This window comes from Triturus cristatus, chromosome 8, assembly GCF_964204655.1.
Source record: "Triturus cristatus chromosome 8, aTriCri1.1, whole genome shotgun sequence".
NCBI classification, from domain to species: domain Eukaryota; kingdom Metazoa; phylum Chordata; class Amphibia; order Caudata; family Salamandridae; genus Triturus; species Triturus cristatus.
Genome location: NC_140591.1, coordinates 7,609,425 through 7,629,591, shown reverse-complemented (window position 1 = coordinate 7,629,591; position 20,167 = coordinate 7,609,425). Strand labels below are relative to the sequence as shown.

General features: G+C 49.1%; 1 protein-coding gene across 1 annotated transcript in view; it reads left to right on the top strand.

Annotated features, from left to right (window-relative positions):
- The window catches only part of SPAG17 (sperm associated antigen 17), a 1,802,643-nt gene that overhangs the window by 512,188 nt on the left and 1,270,288 nt on the right, over nt 1-20,167 (top strand). The window contains exon 5 of the mRNA XM_085620708.1: nt 5,649-5,829. Coding sequence (XP_085476834.1) covers nt 5,649-5,829 — 181 coding nt within the window. The remainder of the gene's footprint in view (nt 1-5,648; nt 5,830-20,167) is intronic.

Below are 20,167 nucleotides of genomic sequence, written 5' to 3'. Positions count from 1 at the left end.
GGGCTGTCAGCGGTGGACTGACAGGGGTGGACTGACAGGAGAGCTGGGCTCAGTGGTGGACTGACAGCAGTGGATAAACAGCGGTGGACTGACAGCAGTAGATTAACAGTGGTGGGCTGTCAGCGGTGGACTGACAGCAGTGACTGCACAGCAGTGGACTGACAGTGGTGGGCTGTCATCGGTGGACTGACAGCGGTGGAGTGACAGCGGTGGAGTGACAGCAGTGGACCAACTGCAGTGACTGGACAGTGGTGGACTGACAGCGGTGGGCTGTCATCAGTGGACTGACAGCGGTGGACTGGACAGCAGTGGGCTCTCAGTGGTGGGCTGACAGGCGTGGGCTGTCAGCGGTGGACTGATCGCGATGGGCTGACCGCGGTGGACTGACAGCGGTGGACTGACCGCGGTGGACCGACTGCAGTGGGCTGACAGCGGTGGACTGACAGCGGTGGACTGACAGCAATGGACCAACCTCAGTGACTGGACAGTGGTGGACGGACAGCGGTGGGCTGTCATCAGTGGACTGACAGCTGTGGACTGTACAGCAGTGGGCTGTCAGCGGTGGGCTGACAGCAGTGGACTGACTGCAGTGACTTGAAAGCGGTGGACTGACAGCAGTGGACCGACTGCAGTGACTTGACAGCGGTGGACTGGCAGTGGTGGGCTGACAGTGGTGGTATTGACTAATTAGACCGGCAGGGCATACATGTCTACCTGCCTTCTGCACAGGGAGAGGTGAGGCCTAACATCTCCAGTTTTCACTTGTCTGCCAGTCCTTGGCCACCGTGCACCCTGGGGGTGGGATATTGTCTCATGTGCAGCAGGGTGAGCTAGGAGCCTGGGTGCTGTGCATCACTGCTACTGCCCAGGAGTCCATTGTGGTCCCCTCACATGACTCTTTAGTAAGATGGAGAGAGCTGGTCATACACGGTATGGATTCTAGTCCTCCCCAAAGCCTTCCTGAGGTCCATGAAGGTAGACAGACACTAGGGGTGCAGGGCAGGAGACAGATGGTCTCCTTCCAGGTAAGGGTCAGTCTGCCCTGCCCTTTCCTGCCCCATTCTTCCCAGAGGTCCTACCCCCAATAGGCTGAGAGGAAGGGGAGGGAGGAAGCCACTCTCTCTTTCCTCTCTTTTATTTTGGGTTTTCCCGACAGGAAGTGTCCAGCCCCACTCTTCCTTCTGACTGACCCTAGTGGACAAAGATGGTGGCTTGGTTAGCCAGAGACTGACACCAGGGGACAAAGATGGTGGCTTGACCAGCCAGAGACTGACACTAGAGGACAAAGATGGTGGCTTGGCCAGCCAGAGAGTGACACCAGAGGACAAAGATGGTGGCTTGGCCAGCCAGAGAGTGACACTAGAGGACATAGATGGTGGCTTGGCCAGCCAGAGACTGACACTAGAGGACAAAGATGGTGGCTTGACCAGCCAGAGACTGACACCAGAGGACAAAGATGGTGGCTTGGCCAGCCACAGAGTGACACCAGAGGACAAAGATGGTGGCTTGGCCAGCCAGAGAGTGACAGTAGAGGACATAGATGGTGGCTTGGCCAGCCAGAGACTGACACTAGGGTACAAAGATGGTGGCTTGGCCAGCCAGAGACTGACACTAGGGGACAAAGATGGTGGCTTGGCCAGCCAGAGACTGACACCAGGGGACAAAGATGGTGGCTTGGCCAGCCAGGGACTGACGCCAGGGGACAAAGATGGTGGCTTGGCCAGCCAGAGACTGACACCAGGGGACAAAGATGGTGGCTTGGCCAGCCAGAGACTGACACTAGGGGACAAAGATGGTGGCTTGGCCAGCCAGAGACTGACACCAGGGGACAAAGATGGTGGCTTGGCCAGCCAGAGACTGTCTGATTATGATTTGTGTCAGCATGGTAAGAAGAATTTGTGTCTGATATAGACTTCTAGCCGCAGATTTCTTGTCTTTCAATTTCCCAGGTGATTGTGCTAGCAGTAACTCTGTTTTAAGGTGCAACCCCCCCTCCCTCCCCCTTGTACTAGGACAGTGTACATGGTATGACAGACCTAAGTGGCCCAGTGGGTGAAATGGGACACAAGACGCAGTGTGAATGAATGCCCACTTAGGGGCCGATGCACGACTCGCTGAACTGAATGTACAAAGTGTCTCAGACACTGTTTGCTATTCCTAATGGGGGTCACCAATTGCCTGCTTCATTAATATTCACGAGGCAGCTTCTATTTGCGACCCCATTAGGAATGGCTAGCACTCCCAGGGATGGCGGCCTGCTGGGTTCAGCAGACCACCATGTCTGTGCCTGCTTTTTAAATAAAGCCGTTTTATTTTGTTTTTTTTAATGCGTCCTGTTTTTGTTAAAGGAGACAGGACGCATTTAAAAAACAAAAATTAAACGTTTCAGTTTAATTTTTTAAGAGCAGACAGTGGTCTGTGGGCACCACTGCCTGCTCTTAAAAAATATTTTCGCACACATTCACAAAGGGCAAGGGGACCCCTTCCCATTTGCCAGTGGTTTACCACCTACTTAAATAGGTGGTAAACTGTGAGTGTTTTGAGACCACAATTGCAGTCGCAAAACAATCTTGCACTGCAGTGCGAATCGCTATTGGGAAGAGAAGTCCTTGGCACGCTCATTCCTAATCACGAGTCGCAAAGTAGGGTTTGTACATGAGGCAGACCAAATTTGCCGATATCCCGTTTTCCACCACAAATTATTCTTGTGCATCTGGCCCTGAATGTTTGTGCACCTTTCCTGTTGGGTGGAAGAGAATATGATCTAGGTGATCCGTTTGGAAGTGCCGCAGTGCTGTTCTTAAAAGCAACGCCTTACTTAGGAGAGATCTCTCTCCCCTCTGGTGCAGGCCCTGGGAGAGATCTCCCCTTTGGTGCAGACACTGGGAGAGATCCTCCTCTGGTGCAGACACTGGGAGAGATCTCCCCTCTGGTGCACGCCCTGGTAGAGACCTCCCCTCTGTCCCTACCAGTGGGAGAGATCTACCCTCTGGTGCAGGCACTTGGAGAGATCTCCCTTCTGGTCCAGGCACTTAGAGAGATCTCCCCTCTGGTCCAGGCACTGGGAGAGATCTCCCCTCTGGTCCAGGCACTGGGAGAGATCTCCCTCTGGTGCAGGCACTGGGAGAGATCTCCCCTCTGGTGCAGGCCCTGGGAGAGATCTTCCCTCTGGCCAAAGCACTCGGCGAGATCTCTCCTCTGGTGCAGGCACTGGGAGAGATCTCCCCTCTGGCCCAAGCACTGGGAGAGATCGCTGCTCTGGCGCAGGCACAGGGAGAAAACTCCCCTCTGGTGCAGACACCGGAAGAGAGTCCCCTCTGGTGCGGTCACTGGAAGAAATCTCCCCTCTGGTGCAGGCACCGGAAGATATCTCCCCTCTGGCCTAGGCACTGGGAGAGATCTCCCCTCTGGCCCAAGCACTGGGAGAGATCGCCGCTCTGGTGCAGGCACCGGAAGATATCTCCCCTCTGGCCTAGGCACTGGGAGAGATCTCCCCTCTGGTGCGGTCACTGGGAGAGATCTCCCCTGTGGTGCAGGCACTGGGAGAGATCTCTCCAGTGGCCCAGTCACTGGGAGTGATCTCCTCTTGTGATCTCCCCTCTGATCCAGGCATTTGGACAGATTCCCCCCCTGTCCAGGCTCTATCAGATATCTCCCCGTCCCAGAAAGGGACTTTAGAACATAAGTTCTGCCCTGGAGGTGACACAGCACTGGAGTAGTTGTGTGATTGTGACCATGAATGCAGGACAGAGGGAAGGTCAGAGGTGTGTAGTGTAAAGTGATACAATTAGGCAGTAGTGTTGTGTAGTTCCCACTAATCCGTAGAACCTGTGGGTTTGTGCACAACATAAACTTTGGGTGAGATGCCTCTACTGATTTGATTCTGGACACCCCCGTAGTATATGTTGGCCTGGAGACCAGCCAACTCACAGTGCCACCGTAAGCCCCCCTAACCTTATCAGGGAGCAAATGGTTTCTGGCAACCACGGAACATGACAACCCTGACCCCTCAGGGAGTGTGGGACCAAATCTGGAACCTTTTCTCTCAGCTACTCAAGCACACTTGTTCTCAGAGAAATAAACAGAATACACACTGGGACATGTTCCATATATTGATTGAACCAACGCTATTCTGGTATCGAATACATGTGCTGCGATGATCAGGAGACACAAGCAGATGAAAGAGATTACAAGCACCAAGAGTGAAGAGAGTAGATACAGTTCCACCGAGGTGCTAAGACAGTGGATACATGCAGGCATATGACACAAGGCAGTAATCAGGCGCACTCCTACTATGCAAACCCTACTCTCTGTATGTCTAGAGTGTATGTAGGTGCAGAGCCAAGAAACCCTCGACGGGATGATCCAACCTCGTTATGTGGGGGAAACGCATTGGGCACCCCACACTCATGGAGATGTCAGACCGCTGCTTGGGAAGCCTCAGAAAGCAGGGACCCTGGGTGTCGGCTGAAGTGTCTCCTCTGCTAATCCCCCTCCAAATGTTCTTTATTTATAATAAAAAGCATCCTTGCGATGGACACGTACATTAGCATTGTGGGTATGTGGATGAAGATTGCTCGAGGCACCCGAATATGTGCAAACGGTAACAGCAGTAATGCTATCGTGCAGAAAGAGGACAATTTAGGAAAACGTGCAGCGTTGCTACATGGGCCTAACTCGGGCACATAACAGTAGGATCAGAGGTGTGTAGTGTGCACGGATACCATCAGGCTGTAGCATCAGAGGTGTGTAGTGTGCACGGATACCATCAGGTTGCAAGATCAGTGGTGTGTAGTGTGCAGAGATACGATCAGTCTGTAGGATCAGAGGTGTGTAGTGTATAGAGAAACGATCAAGCTGTAGTGATCAGAGGTGTGTAGTGTACAGTGACACAATCAGGCTGCAGCATCAGAGGTGTTTAGTGTGCAGTGATACAATCAGGCTGTAGGATCGGTGTTGTGTAGTGTGCAGTGATAGGATTGAGCTGTAGGATCAGAGTTGTGTAGTGTGCAGTGATAGGATTAGGCTGTAGGATCAGAGGTTTGTAGTGTATAGAGAAACGATCAGGCTGTAGGATCAGAGGTTTGTAGTGTGTAGTGTGAAGTGATACCATCAGGCTGTAGGATCAGAGGTGTGTAGTGTGAACTGATACCATCTGGCTGTAGGATTAGAGGTGTGTTATGTGCAGAGACATGATCAGGCTGTAGGATGAGAGGTGTGTAGTATGCAGTGACACAATCAGGCTGCAGGATCAGAGGTGTGTAGTGACACAATCAGGCTCTAGGATCAGTGGTGTGTAGTGTGAAGTGATAGGATTGAGCTGTAGGATGAGAGATGTGTAGTGTGCAATAATAGGATTAGGCTGTAGGATGAGAGATGTGTAGTGTGCAATAATAGAATCAGGCTGTAGGACCAGAGGTGTGTATTGACATCCTCTGGCTGTAGAATCAGTGGTGTGTAGTGTGCATTGACACCAACACGCTGTAGGGTCAGTGGTATACACTGATACCATCAGGCTGTACGATCAGAGGTGTATGGTGTGCAGTAGGATCAGCCTGTAGCATCAGTGACTTGTAATGTGTCCTACTAGCCCCCATTATTGCCCTACTCTTGCCTCCCTCACAACTCTCCTCTGTTTCTCTTCCCAGGCAGCTGATGATAAACTTCAGGGAAGGACAAGCAAGTCTCCAGGGAAGAAGGAGAAGAAAGAGAAGAAGGGGAAGTCTGCCGGGAAGGGGAAAGGAAAGAAGGAACCCGAGCCTGTCCCAGCCAAGAAGGAGACCTCCCTGAGGAAACGTGGAGAAGAGGACACCACCAGCAAGTACATTGGTGAGTGCAGCTCCTGTCCACCCAGTGACCGCTGCAGCCAACACACAGCTGTCCACCGGTTAGTGATGGCTGTGACTCAAAGGCCTTCCTACAAGGATCTCAAACCTCACACCCCACAGGAACAAACCACTGACTGCCTGGGTCCTGCCACCTCTCAGGAACTAACCACTGACGGCTAGGGTCCTCACAACCCACAGGAACTAACCACTGACTGCTGGGGACTGCCCACCTCACAGGAACTAACTGCTGACTGCTAGGGACCTTCTAACTCACAGCAATGAACCGCAGACAGCTGGTGCCCTCAAGCTCTCACCCCACAAGAACTAACCACTGACTGCAGGGGACCTCACAGGAAGTAACTACTGACTGGTGGGGACCTCCGGCCTCACAGGAACTAACCGCTGACTGCTGAGGACCTCCCTCCTCAAAGGAACTAACCACTGACTGCTAGGGTCCTCCCATCTCACAGGAACTAATCACTGACTGCTGGGGACAACCCACCTCACAGGAACTAACTGCTGGGAACCTTACACCTCACAGGAATTAACCGCAGACTGCTGGCGTCCTCAATCTCCCACCCCACAGGAACTAACCACTGACTGCTGGGGACTTCCCACCTCACATGAACTAGCAACTAACTGCTGGAGACCTCCCAACTCACAGGAACTAACCACTGACTGCTAGGGTCCTCACAACCCACAGGAACTAACCATTGACTGCGGGGGACCTCTCACCTCACAGGAACTATCCACTGACTGGTGGGGACCTCCAGCCTCACAGGAACTAACCGCTGACTGCTGAGGACCTCCCGCCTCACAGGAACTAACCACTGACTGCTGGCGTCCTCAATCTCCCACCCCACAGGAACTAACCACTGACTGCTGGGGACTTCACACCTCACATGAACTAGCAACTAACTGCTGGAGACCTCCCAACTCACAGGAACTAACCACTGACTGCTAGGGTCCTTGCACCTCACAGGAACTAACCACTGACTGCTGGGAACCGCCCACCTCACATGAACTAACCACTGACTGCTGGGGACCTCACAACCCACAGGAACTAACCATTGACTGTGGGGGACCTCTCACCTCACAGGAACTATCCACTGACTGGTGGGGACCTCCAGCCTCACAGGAACTAACCACTGACTGCTGGGGACCTCAATCTCTCACCCAACAGGAACTAACCACTGACTGCTGGGGACCTCACACCTCACAGGAACTAACCACTGACTGCTAGGGTCCTCCCACCTCACAGGAACTAAACCACGGACTGCTATGGTCCTCCCACCTCACAGGAACTAACCACTGACTGCTATGGTCCTCTTAACTCACAGGAACTAACCGCTAACTGCTGAGGACCTCTCACATCACAAGAACTAACCACTGACTTCTGGGGTCCTCCACCTGCACATTAACTAACCACCCACTTATGGGGACCTCCCACCTCACGGGAACTAACCACTGACTACCGGGACCTCTCAGGAACTAACCACTGACTGCTAGGGTCCTCACAACCCAAAGGAACTAACCATTGAATGTGGGGGACCTCTCACCTCACAGGAACTATCCACTGACTGGTGGGGACCTCCAGCCTCACAGGAACTAACCGCTGACTGCTGAGGACCTCCCGCCTCACAGGAACTAACCACTGACTGCTGGGGTCCTCCCATCTCACAGGAACTAACCACTGACTGCTGGGGACTGCCCACCTCACAGGAACGAACTGCTGACTGCTGGGAACCTTCCACCTCACAGGAATTAACCACAAACTAATTGAACCCTCAATCTCCCACTCAACAGGAACTAACCACTGACTGCTGGGGACCTCAATCTCTCCCCCAAAAGGAACGAACCACTGACTGCTGGGGACCTCCCAACTCACAGGAACTAGCCACTGAGTGCTAGGGTCTTCCCACCTCTCAAAAACTAACCACTGACTGCTGGGGACCACCCACCTCACAGGAACTAACCACTGACTGCTGGGGACCTCCCACCTCACAGGTACTAACTACTGACTGCTAGGGACCTCCCACCTCACAGGAACTAACTACTGACTGCTGGGGACATCTCACCTCACAGGAACTGACCACTGACTGCAGGGGGACTCCTACCTCTCAGGAACTAACCACTGACTGCCAGGGTCCTCCCAATTCACAGAAACTAACCACAGACTGCTGGGGACCTCCCACCTCACAGGAACTAACTACTAACTGCTGGGGACCTCCCACCCCACAGGACCTAACCACTGACTGTTGGGGACCTCCCACCTCACAGGAACTAACCACTGACTGCTGGGGACTTCCCACCTCACAGGAACTAACCACTGACTACGTGGGACCTCTCACCTCACAGGAAGTAACCACTGACTGCTGGGAACCTCCCACCTCACAGGAACTATCCACTGACTGCTGGGGACCGCCCACCTCACAGGAACTAACCACTGACTGCTTGGGACCTCCCATCTCACAGGAACTAACCACTGACTGCTGGGGACCTCCCACCCCACAGGACCTAACCACTGACTGCGGGAGACATCTCTCACTTCACAGGAACTAACCACTGACTGCTGTGGACCTCCCACCTCACAGGAACTAACCACTGACTGCTAGGGTCCTCCCACCTCACAGGAACTAACCACTGACTGCTAGGGTCCTCTCAACTCACAGGAACTAACCACTGACTGCTGGTGCCCTCAATCTTCCACCCCACAGGAACTAACCACTGACTGTTAGGGACCTCCTACCTCACAGGAACTAACCGCTAACTGCTGAGGACCTCCCACCTCACAGGAACTAACCACTGACTGCTAGGGTCCTCACAACCCACAGGAACTAACCATTCACTGCGTGCAACCTCTCACCTCACAGGATCTATCCACTGACTGGTGGGGACCTCCGGCCTCACAGGAACTAACTGCTGACTGCTGAGGACCTCCCACCTCACAGGAACTAACCACTGACTGCTAGGGTCCTCCCATCTCAGAGGAACTGACTGCTGGCGACCGCACTCCTCACAGGAATTAACTGCTGACTGCTGGGAACCTTCCACCTCACAGGAATTAACCACAGACTAATGGTGCCCTCAATCTCCCACCCAACAGGAACTAACCACTGACTGCTGGGGACCTCCCAACTCACAGGAACTAACCACTGACTGCTAGGGGCTTCCCACCTCACAAACTAACCACTGACTCCTGGGGACCGCCCACCTCACAGGAACTGACCACTGACTGCTAGGGTCATCCTACCTCACAGGAACTAACCACTGACTGCTAGGGTCCTCCCACCTCACAGAAAATAACGATAGACTGCTGGGGACCTCCCACCTCACAGGGACTAACTACTAACTGCTGTGGACCTCCCACCCCACAGGACCTAACCACTGACTGCTGGGGACCTCACAGGAACTAACCACTGACTGCGGGGGACCTCTCAGCTCACAGGCAGTAACCACTGACTGCTGGGGACCTCCCACCTCACAGGAACTAACTACTAACTGCTGGGGACCTCCCACCCCACAGGACCTAACCACTAACTGCTAGGGACCTCCCACCTCATGTATGGTCGGTAGTGTCCCTCTCTGCGATAAAGCCATGCTGTTGATCTATGAACACATTTTTGATGACCTGTGCTAAACGAACTGCTAATACCGTGGAGTAAATTTTGGAGTCTCCATTAATCAACGTGATTGGCCAATGTGAGCCTAATTCTGCCGGTGGCTTATCTTTCTTTAGAAAAAGAACTATTTTGGCCACCGACCAAGAATCTGGTGGTGTGGCTCCATTAATTATATAGTTAAAAAGTGCTAGCATCTGATCTTTCAGCTGGGGGGCAAAGGTTTTTTTAAATTCTGAAGGGATTCCATCCACACCTGCAGCTTTGCCCGAAGGAAGATTGAGATTGCAAGGGAGATCTCTTCCCATAATCGCTCTTCTTCTAAGAGTTCCCGTTCGTCTAATGATGATTTACTTGTGGGCACTGTTTCGAAGAACTCTTTGGCCTGTCAAGGGCAATCACTGATTTCTTCAGTGTACAAAGTTTGATAGAATACTTGCAATACCTCTTTGATGTCCTTTGCATCAGTGACAACCCCAAGAACAGGATCCTGAATGTCTCTTATCTCACTAATTGTGCACCTCTGCCTTGCTCTTACTGCCAGATGGTGTCCAACCTGCTTACTACACTCGTATGTGCTTTCTTTCCAAGTAACATAATTTTCTTCTGCCTTATTTGCAAATATTCCCTCTAGTTCTGCCCTTGCAGTTTGTACCTTAATCTGTGTTTCATTTATATCACCCAATTGTTGTATATCTTTCACTAGATTTTCCCCTGCTACCACCAGATTATCTTGTTCAGCTTGTATTAGCTGTCTGTCCTGCTTCCCTTTGTTCAAATAGAACCTTAGGGTCTCTCCCTTAGACAGGCCTTGAATGTATCCTACACCCTACACTGAGAAGCGCTTCCACTATTCTCTTTGAAGAATATTGGAATCCACCTGCTAATATGTTTGCCATAATCTTCATTAATGAGGAGGGCGTGTTGAAAGCTCCATGTACTTTGTGGTTTTCCCTCTCTTTCCTGCAATTTTACTACGAGAGGGTTGTGATCCGAGAAGAACCGTGGGTATCTATCGATCTTACATGTCATGATGAACTTGTTAGACACAAAAAAAATAATCTAGGCGTGCATGTGTGAAGTGCGGAGCGGAATAATAAGTGTAGCCATGCCCCAATGGATTTCTTTTTTATGCCACACATCTACCTAGCCATGATCTTTACACAACCCTTTAAGGGTATGAAGCACTTTAGGTTTCCTCCCGGTATATTATGATTGTCCGCCTATATCAAAATTACTTGCAAGGCTAATATTAAAGTCCCCACATAGAACAATAGGTAGAGGATGGTACAGGGGCGTAACACAGGCCCCCGCAGCCCCCACGTGCGCTCAGCACAGCACTCTGGCTGCAGGGCTCCTGATTGAGCCCAGAGGGGGCCCCCCCCAGGTACCTTGCAGGGGGGCCCCCTCAAGGTTCGTTACGCCAGTGGGATGGTAGGTTAGCTCTTTCGATACCTGATTGATAATGGAGGGATCATCAAGTATACTGTCGTACACTGAGCACGGCGTGAATTTACCTCCACACAGATGATGACAAACTGCTACCACCCATCTACCTTTCGTGTCGGCCCCTATTTGAGTACATTTCAGCGAGCTACCTCGGGCCAAAACTACAACACCGCCAGTGTGAGCACCTTGTAATGTGCCAGCTATGAGTCTATATCCCAGGGAATTTAAAATATCCCTTTGCGATGCTTAAACATGTGTTTCCAGTAGGCAGACTATGTCCGCCCTCAGGGTTTTCAGACCTAGGGAAGTTCTAGCTCTTTTTTTAGGATAATTTAGGCTACAAATATTAATGGAAGCAATACGAATCATCTGATTATCAATAATTTCCTTATTTTACCCCACATCCTCGACTCCAAACCCTCAGCATTATAATAACGATACAAAACGATGTACCAGAAATAATGTCTTTCCACACCCAACTGAAAATGACCCAGTCCTCCGCATTCTTCCCTTTTTCACTCTGATCGCGGGTCCTCTCCCACCTCCTAAGCACCCCCCTCCCCAACTCCGACACCCACCCACTGAGCAACCAGGTCTAGCCTGAATGACACAGCCTGAAGAGTCAGAACCCGCTCCAGAACCCCCTCCACCAACCCCCTATATAACACCATGTGCTGCAACACTGTCTATATATTTATGTTCCCCCTCCACACCTTTTTTTAAACCCCTGCACCATATATATATATTTGTTTTAAAAAATATATATTTTTAACATTTTCCTCTCTCCCTGCCATTACAGCATTTCTGACCGATTCATCAATTGATTTTTGATTCTGCTTGACCAGCTTTGTCTTACACTTTTAGAGCTTCTCCCTATGGATCACCCCCCCCCGCCCGCAGCTCTGCTAGGTGTTTCTGGGCCTGAATCTCAGAAAAAAGGCTATGGCACGCCCCTTAAAGATCACTTTCAATTTTTCAGGGGTTTGTAGATATACCTTGGCACTCAGCTTCTGGAAGGGAGCAAACATCTGCTTTAAACGCCATCTTTGCTCTACTGTGGGGTGGGTGAAGTCTGGTCGTGCAAAAAAGGAAACTCCCTCAAACTATTTTTTAGAATTAAGACGTGCAAGATCGAAAATGCACTGTCTTAGTAAAAAGTTGCCAAAAAAGACCAAAACAGCCTGAGGATATGCATTACTGTCTGCCTGCTGCTTATTAAGGGTTAGATGGAATCGGTGTACCCTCTGTATTTCCTTCGCCCAATCCCAGCCCGTAAGTTCAGGGAATGCACCCTTTAGGAGTCTGATTACATAGTCCCTAGGATTCCCTCCCTCAGTCCCTTCTGGAATACCCAGTAGTCTCAAATTATTCCTCCTTTTTCTGTTCTCATGTTCCTCCAACTTCCACATCATCTCGGTAAGCTTAGGGTCTTGAGTGCTGCTCAAAGTTTTTAGTTCTGCCACCTCGAGTTGAAGGGTTTCTGTCCGAGCCTCCATGCTGGTCATCCTGTCGGAGATCTTGGTACAGGTTTTACTTACTTTCCTGACTGCACCCTGTAATTTCTTAGAAGCCTGTCAAGCCCGTTGGTTATCTGTCCGGACCTCCGCCTGCATCTGTTTGATTGTAGCCAAGATCAGAGAAGGTGGGGGCTCCAGCACTGCTGTAGTCCCAAGCTGTTGCAGCTGATCCCCAGGGGGTACCTCCTCTATACTCCGCTCTGGTAGGTCAAGAAGTTGAACAGTGGAATAATCCCATTTGAACCTGAGGGTTTCTTTCCGTGGAGAATCATCGTGGCTTTTGCTTGCTTTTTTGTCCCTTATTTCTTTTTTAAACTTGTAGATTTTTTCTTGTTTCTTGACTCTCCAGATCTCTTTTTTAGGTCGAGCCTATGGCAGCACGCATGCGCTGCATAGGAAATCGGACTCTTGCAATCACTTCAGCTTCGGTAGAAGCTTGTACGTGTGGTGCTCACTAGGGGTGGGTGGAATTTGCCTAGTCGTGCTACGCAAAGCTGCGCGAAACGGTAAAAAATCTCCGCGAGCACGCAGAGTTCCGCGAACACATGGAATTGCTTGTTCTGTCCGTTCGCGATGCTTTTTTCCTGTTTGCGAATGCTGTTTGCATGCTCGGGGGGGGGGGGGGAAATATCTTGTGAACACGCATTTTGAAAGCACGAACAAGCAAAAAATTTTGCAAAGCCGCGGATCGCGGAAATTTGGGCAATTCCGCATTCTCTGCGGAACGCGAAATTACCCAAATTCCACAAAACCGACAAGCGGAACTGAATTTACCACCCAGGCCTAGGGCTCACAGGCAATTTGGCCTTTGCGTCTGGCTTCAGTAGGCAATTGGCCAAATGACGTGTGGATGTTCCAGCTTTTCAGGAAAGGTTTACTCCCAGAGCGTTTTGCTCTCGGGAGCCAACAGGGGCGCGCAGGGGCCATGTGTTTTGGGCCAGGTTTATCTTTCTCGGCTGCGGGGCTGAACTTGTTTACTTTTCATTCCGAGGTTTGTTGTTCTGCTTGTTAAGCATTACTGGCGCTTACAGCTGTGGAAAAGAAAGGACTCAGCAATTACGTACCAGACATTTCCAATATGTTTTTTAACCGCAGAGAACTAATGTCATCAGGTTCTTAATGTATATCTTTGCCGTCTTCCAGTTTTTCTGTCTGAAGTACTGGCGGGGACAGAGCAGAGCGGTCAGTGGTTTTACTGCATTTCCGACTGACCTCTTTCTTGACCTGGCCATCGCGGTGACGGCGCGTGGATCGTCGAATTTACAAGAGTCTCGGCAGTGACACTCGATATTCTCAACAATTGCGAGGGGAGGGCAGCACATTTGATCCCCTCGCAACTGGCAAGTGCCCCTTACAGTTATGGCGCACCATCACTAGCTTTGCTCCCGCGTTGGTGCCGAGGCATGGAACGGTAATCCCCCCTTCAAGTAAGTACATTTCGGGCTCTCTGTCCACGAGGGGCAGATCCCATATGTGGATCTAGTCTCCTGCGAGGCATCCCTCTCTTGCCTCGTGCCGCTTTGCCCGCAAAGCTAATTCTCCAGGTCCTGAGGAAGGGGCCCTCTGTTTGGTAATTAACTCAGGTTTTGACTTTGTTGATCGAAGCGCCTCATTGACATGCCTTCGTTACCTGTAATACCAAGTCCTGCCTTTCTTAGTTTGTTCAATGCAAAAAGTTTTCAGCACTATATACATTTATATTAACATGATATATTGATATTCAACGACAGCAGCTCAATAACGAAGACATCTAACTCAAGATGTATGTTTCATAGAGAAATGTTCTTCTTTATTTTTCTCAGGTGGAAGTTCTTTACATTTCACATTTCATATCCTCATAGCCAACGCGTTTCGTCTCCCACGAGACTTCTTCAGGGCTATTAGAGAAATATACATGAATAAAATTTTGTATACAAATCTCCTAAATCTTACTTTAAAAACCATTTTTATATTTTTTTATATTTATATAAATAAATGAACCTAAACTCAAAAAATGTATAGTAAAAACATACATACATTGCTGTATATTTGTATTTTTATAAGCACATGTACAAATATTTACAAACATGTATACAAGTGTTTATTATCAACTGTAACCTGTTCACGTTGTTCATAAACTGTTCAGCAGTCAAGAGACATAATTTCATATAGCACAATCATAAGATCAGTATTTGTCTCTAAACATATCTCATTCATATCTTAAATGGCTAATAACAATTATCGAAAAACAGTAACATAATAAGTTAGAATGCAACAAAAGCCAAAAACAAGAAAAAGGGACTCCTTATAATTATTACCATAACAGTAAAAACATTTCATACCTTTCATATATGGTGCACAGAATTTTTCTTAAAGGTTCATATAGTTCGAATTCGATAATCAACGTTTTCTATAGGTCACCCAGTCTTCTACAAAAAATATGTAAACATGAACAATATCAACCAAAATACCCTCTCATCATGTGCCGTAGCATGATGTATAGCATGTTTATCAGGCGCGCCTCAACTTGTCTCTTACATGAACCCAGGCTGTTGTTTCACATAGAGTCAATAAGAAGCCTTCTATACGTCTCTTAGAGGCTTATATCACCTGCCCAGGAGGCTCAATCATCTATTTAAATACAGTCCTCATTAGTATTAACGTCATAGGAATCAGAATGCCTCAAATGTATAAAAACCTTTGTTCTTCATCAAGGATACTAGAAGTAGGAACGTCCCAAAACTAGGATCTGTTCAGTCACATGTAAGAGAAATCCTGGCGAGACTCACAAGGATACAGTTTGTCAGTTAACAAGTGTGAGTTCTACAATAATACAAAGAATCACTGCCAGATCTTTTCTCATATAGATATTCAAATTGAGATCGTATGCAAAAATTCCTGAAGAAGGTGATGGCTGTGTATTAGTGACCACCGAAACGCGTCGATGCTTTAATGAGAGGAAATCATACAAAATCTGTGATGACAATGGTTTTGTGACATACATACGTGCATCATTATTTATTTTGGTTACAACTGATGAATCTTTGATTTGGTGATTTCCCTGTCTTAATAGGATTAATTTGTCCTTTTCTCTGTTCCCAATTTTACTAATGTACTGTGTTGTTTGTTTAATTGTATTTGCCAATGGGCCTTGAAAACTTTTAATCAACATTTTATCCATTTTGTATAAATTCTGGATACTGTCAGTGTTCTATTAAATATCTGTGTAACATTTTATATTGTGTGATATATGTGACTATGTGCGAATTTTTGAATACATTTGTATAAATATTTTTTTGATATTGCTTCTTTTGATTACATTCTTGATGTCCATTCTCACCCTGCTATTGTGAGGTTGGTGTTGATTTCCCATATTGGTGAAGGGTGTAGATCCAAAGGAGGTCTTACTTTTGTGACTAAGGTCGTTTTTGGTGCCTCTCTCCTTTGGCTTAGGGGTCCCTCTCTCTTTGTTATAAACTACACTCTACAGCAATTGAACCCAGTGGGCGTTGCACGTTTGGCACTGCGTTTGGCACTGCACCGTAACAATCCAGTGGTTGGAAAGGGCCAAGCCAAAGCCCCTTTCTAAATTTAGTGTGTTGTTTCCCCAGTGTGTTGAATTGATGTGCAGTCAGGTCGCATCTAAAGGTGACTGTAGCCAGACCTAATCATGAAATACAATGCAATAGTCCAGGTCACCTTTAAAAAGAGTACACCTGGGATGGCATGCTTACTTGGAATGGCAGACAGCATGGACAGTTCAGCTGCTTCGGCAAAGATCTTTGTTTATCCTCCATATGACAAGCTCAAATCTTGGCAGGGTCAACCCGGCCTTTCATCCTTATGACACCACTGCGTTTGGTTCTAAACACTCCTGTTGTTTCAGGGGCCGAGAGACAGACCTGTCTCCGTAGTGTGCAGTATACAAATTGTTCAATCTAATCACGTGGAGGTGTGTAGATAATACAGGCCCAGGGCATGTTTCCGAAGTTACCAGTGTCCTTTTAAATGTTAAGTGTGATTCTCTACTAGTGCCCGACAACAATGGGATGGCTCTGAACGTGACAACAATACATCATCCCAGATATGCCATAACAAATGTGAGAAGTAAGGTTTAAAAAAAAATTAAGACACAATCAGGGTTAAACCTGACCACGATCTGTTTGGTTTAAAGAGCCCTCTACCCGAATGTAAGTTCTGCCCATTGTAGGCACACGTACGTCCTTATGATGACACTCTAGGCTTGAGCCGGTCTGTCTTATTGTCACTTAACATGTGAGGTGTGGTAGGAAGAGGACATGTGGCATCAGGACTAAGAATGGGACGCATGCGTGTGATGTCATAGACAGAGAAGAGAGAGACATCTTCGTGGGAAGTCACAGGCAGAGAGCTGCACAAGTGTGTGATGTCATAGGCAAGGGACGTCTCACACGCAGAGAATGGCGCCCCTTTGTGTTATGTGATCTAGATGGAGAGTGGCCTACCCTGGTGCTACGTCCTTCAGGTGGGCATGTAGGAAGGTGGAATCTGACTGCATGGTTGCCCCCACTTTTTTCCTGGTGTTTTGCTGGTTTTTGCCTTAGTCTGGCTGGGATCCTGCTATTCAGGACCCCAGCCAATCTGCTTTCTCCCTTAAATTGATTACAAGTACTTTAGGTACACCACAGATTGGATTCTGGGGTACCCTTATAAGTCCCTAGTATGTGATATACTATGTACCCAGGGCCTAGGTACCCCAGAGGCCTACCAGGGGCTGCAGCAGATATTATGCCACCCCTGGGAAGCCTTCTAAAATGACACCACAGGCCTGCTACTGCAGCCTGGGTACGGTGGTGCATGCAACTGAGATATAGGTTCCCTATATCTCTCCATATCACTGCACATATAAACCTATCAGTCACCCCTACGGCAGGCCTTCCTAATCCTGAAGGCAGGGTGCTGGGTTTTATGTGAGAGGGTGCACCTGCATAAGCAGAGCCCCTCTGCAGCCTTTGGATCCTCTATTCCAGGGTTGTTTGTGGTGCAGCCTGACCATATACTCTTAAGTGCATTATAACCAAACGTTAAATTCTAACTTTGGGATGGCTACACGGAAACATGTTGTGTTTGGTGTCAAGTACCTTGGAATCATAACCCCACACCAGTAACTGGTGTGGGAGTATGATCCCACCCTTCTAGAGGGAGAGACATGACAGCACCGGTATACCCGGTACCAGCTAATAGAGCCCTGGCATCACAAAATGGATGCTGCCAGCCACAGACACAAGTCTGTCCTCCTGCTGCTGGATGAAACTCTGGCAGGTGAGGCCTGGACAATAGGTTTCCTGTCACAGGGAGGTGTCACCACCTCCCAGACAGGCTTTAGTGTATTGGGGCTGGGTGGGTGCACTCCAAGAGTTCTTTGAAGTTCAGCACTGGGGGCCCTGACCCCGAGCAACATTTGCATCGAAGATTGCCCGCCTACACTCCACGGGTGTTCCGTGAGCTGGCCCTTTGTGTTTTCTCTCGAGGTCCGTTCGTGATCCCCAGTCCGTCAACTGGTGGGTCCCTGTGAAGGTAACTTTAACTTTAATTGGGCGTACCTGGTTGCTCCAGACGTGCCCTGACTCTCCATTGCTTGGGGAGTCCCCAGGACCTTGCTGGTCCGCACCGAAGCATCTTTTCTCTTCCTGCGTGGGTTGCTGTTGCCAAGGTTTGTTGGGCCCAATCTGGGCACCGACACTGCAGCATTCGTCATCCTTTGTGGGACAGCTCAAATCCAGCTCCTGGTCATCGTCAACGCCTCCTGGTCCTCGTGGCTGCAGAGTCAAGCTTCACCTCTTCGCACCTGAAACACCCGACATTGGTGGGCATTCGTCTATCGTGCCCCTGGTCACTGGCAAGTGACCCAGACTCTGTCCCCTCTGCTTTCAGGTTCTTCTGCTCTTCGATCCAGGCTTGGATCACACCGGACACTTCTCTCCTTCCCGGCAGCAGCACTTTGCAGCAGGTCGCCATTGAAATCAACGACGTTTCCCGACACCATTTGACACCTATGCACCCGGCTTCCCTGGGTGAGGTAACTTGAGTACTACGGTGCTCCCGTGGGTGCTGGCCCTAAAACCCCCTAAGTCTAAAGGGGTTTGCTTAAAGTTCTCTCCTAAGTGTCCATAACCTCTAAAATTCCAACCGTGGCTTTCCCATAGAATAGAACGGGGCTCGTGCCTGTGTTCTCACACTGCACGCGTCCCCCGTGGGTCCCCTGTGTCACTGCCTTGGGTGGTTCCTTGGGGTCCCAGCGATTCTACGTGCTCTAGGCACTGTGTCTAGTTAAGTCGTGGTTCTTATACCACTTTCTTAATATGTGGTTTGGTCTGCTCCTCGGGCCCATTGTATATTGCGATATTTACTGTCGTTTTAGAACTGTATTATTGTGTGCCTTGCTCTCTAACGTCATAAAGAGGTTAGTAGAGTGTTTAGAAATAAATACATATATTTTATATATATATATATATATATATATATATATATGTTCCAAAAAAGCTCCGAGCTTTAAAGCAGCACTCCACAAAGGTAAGTTGAACACAACCTTTATTGATGAAAGCGGCGCGAAAATGGCCCAATTAATCCTTTTCCCTGACGCGTTTCAGTGCTTCAAGCACCGTAATCATAGGGCGGCAGCTGGCAAAACATGAGATGGACTTCCACGTTTATTACCCTTATGGCACTCACTTTCAGGTAGGCGATATGCCGGGAGTAGAGGTCCCAATTCTTCTATTCAGGTATAGTCATTAATATGCCAGCGATTTTTCTGCCGATTTTCAGTCACTTTAAATTCACAGCCCTCCGGTGGGCCTCAGGCCATTTCAACCGCTTTCCTTTTTTGCAAACCCTTGTGCTGCATGGAGGCTGCAGTCGAATACTCAGCCCCACAGACCTTGTCCAATTGAGGAGGCGGTGCTTGCTTCCACGGCCGGAGGCGCCGTGTCATCACTGTTCCAAAAAAGCTCCGAGCTTTAAAGCAGCACTCCACAAAGGTAAGTTGAACACAACCTTTATTGATGAAAGCGGCGCGAAAATGGCCCAATTAATCCTTTTCCCTGACGCGTTTCAGTGCTTCAAGCACCGTAATCATAGGGCGGCAGCTGGCAAAACATGAGATGGACTTCCACGTTTATTACCCTTATGGCACTCACTTTCAGGTAGGCGATATGCCGGGAGTAGAGGTCCCAATTCTTCTATTCAGGTATAGTCATTAATATGCCAGCGATTTTTCTGCCGATTTTCAGTCACTTTAAATTCACAGCCCTCCGGTGGGCCTCAGGCCATTTCAACCGCTTTCCTTTTTTGCAAACCCTTGTGCTGCATGGAGGCTGCAGTCGAATACTCAGCCCCACAGACCTTGTCCAATTGAGGAGGCGGTGCTTGCTTCCACGGCCGGAGGCGCCGTGTCATCACTGTTCCAAAAAAGCTCCGAGCTTTAAAGCAGCACTCCACAAAGGTAAGTTGAACACAACCTTTATTGATGAAAGCGGCGCGAAAATGGCCCAATTAATCCTTTTCCCTGACGCGTTTCAGTGCTTCAAGCACCGTAATCATAGGGCGGCAGCTGGCAAAACATGAGATGGACTTCCACGTTTATTACCCTTATGGCACTCACTTTCAGGTAGGCGATATGCCGGGAGTAGAGGTCCCAATTCTTCTATTCAGGTATAGTCATTAATATGCCAGCGATTTTTCTGCCGATTTTCAGTCACTTTAAATTCACAGCCCTCCGGTGGGCCTCAGGCCATTT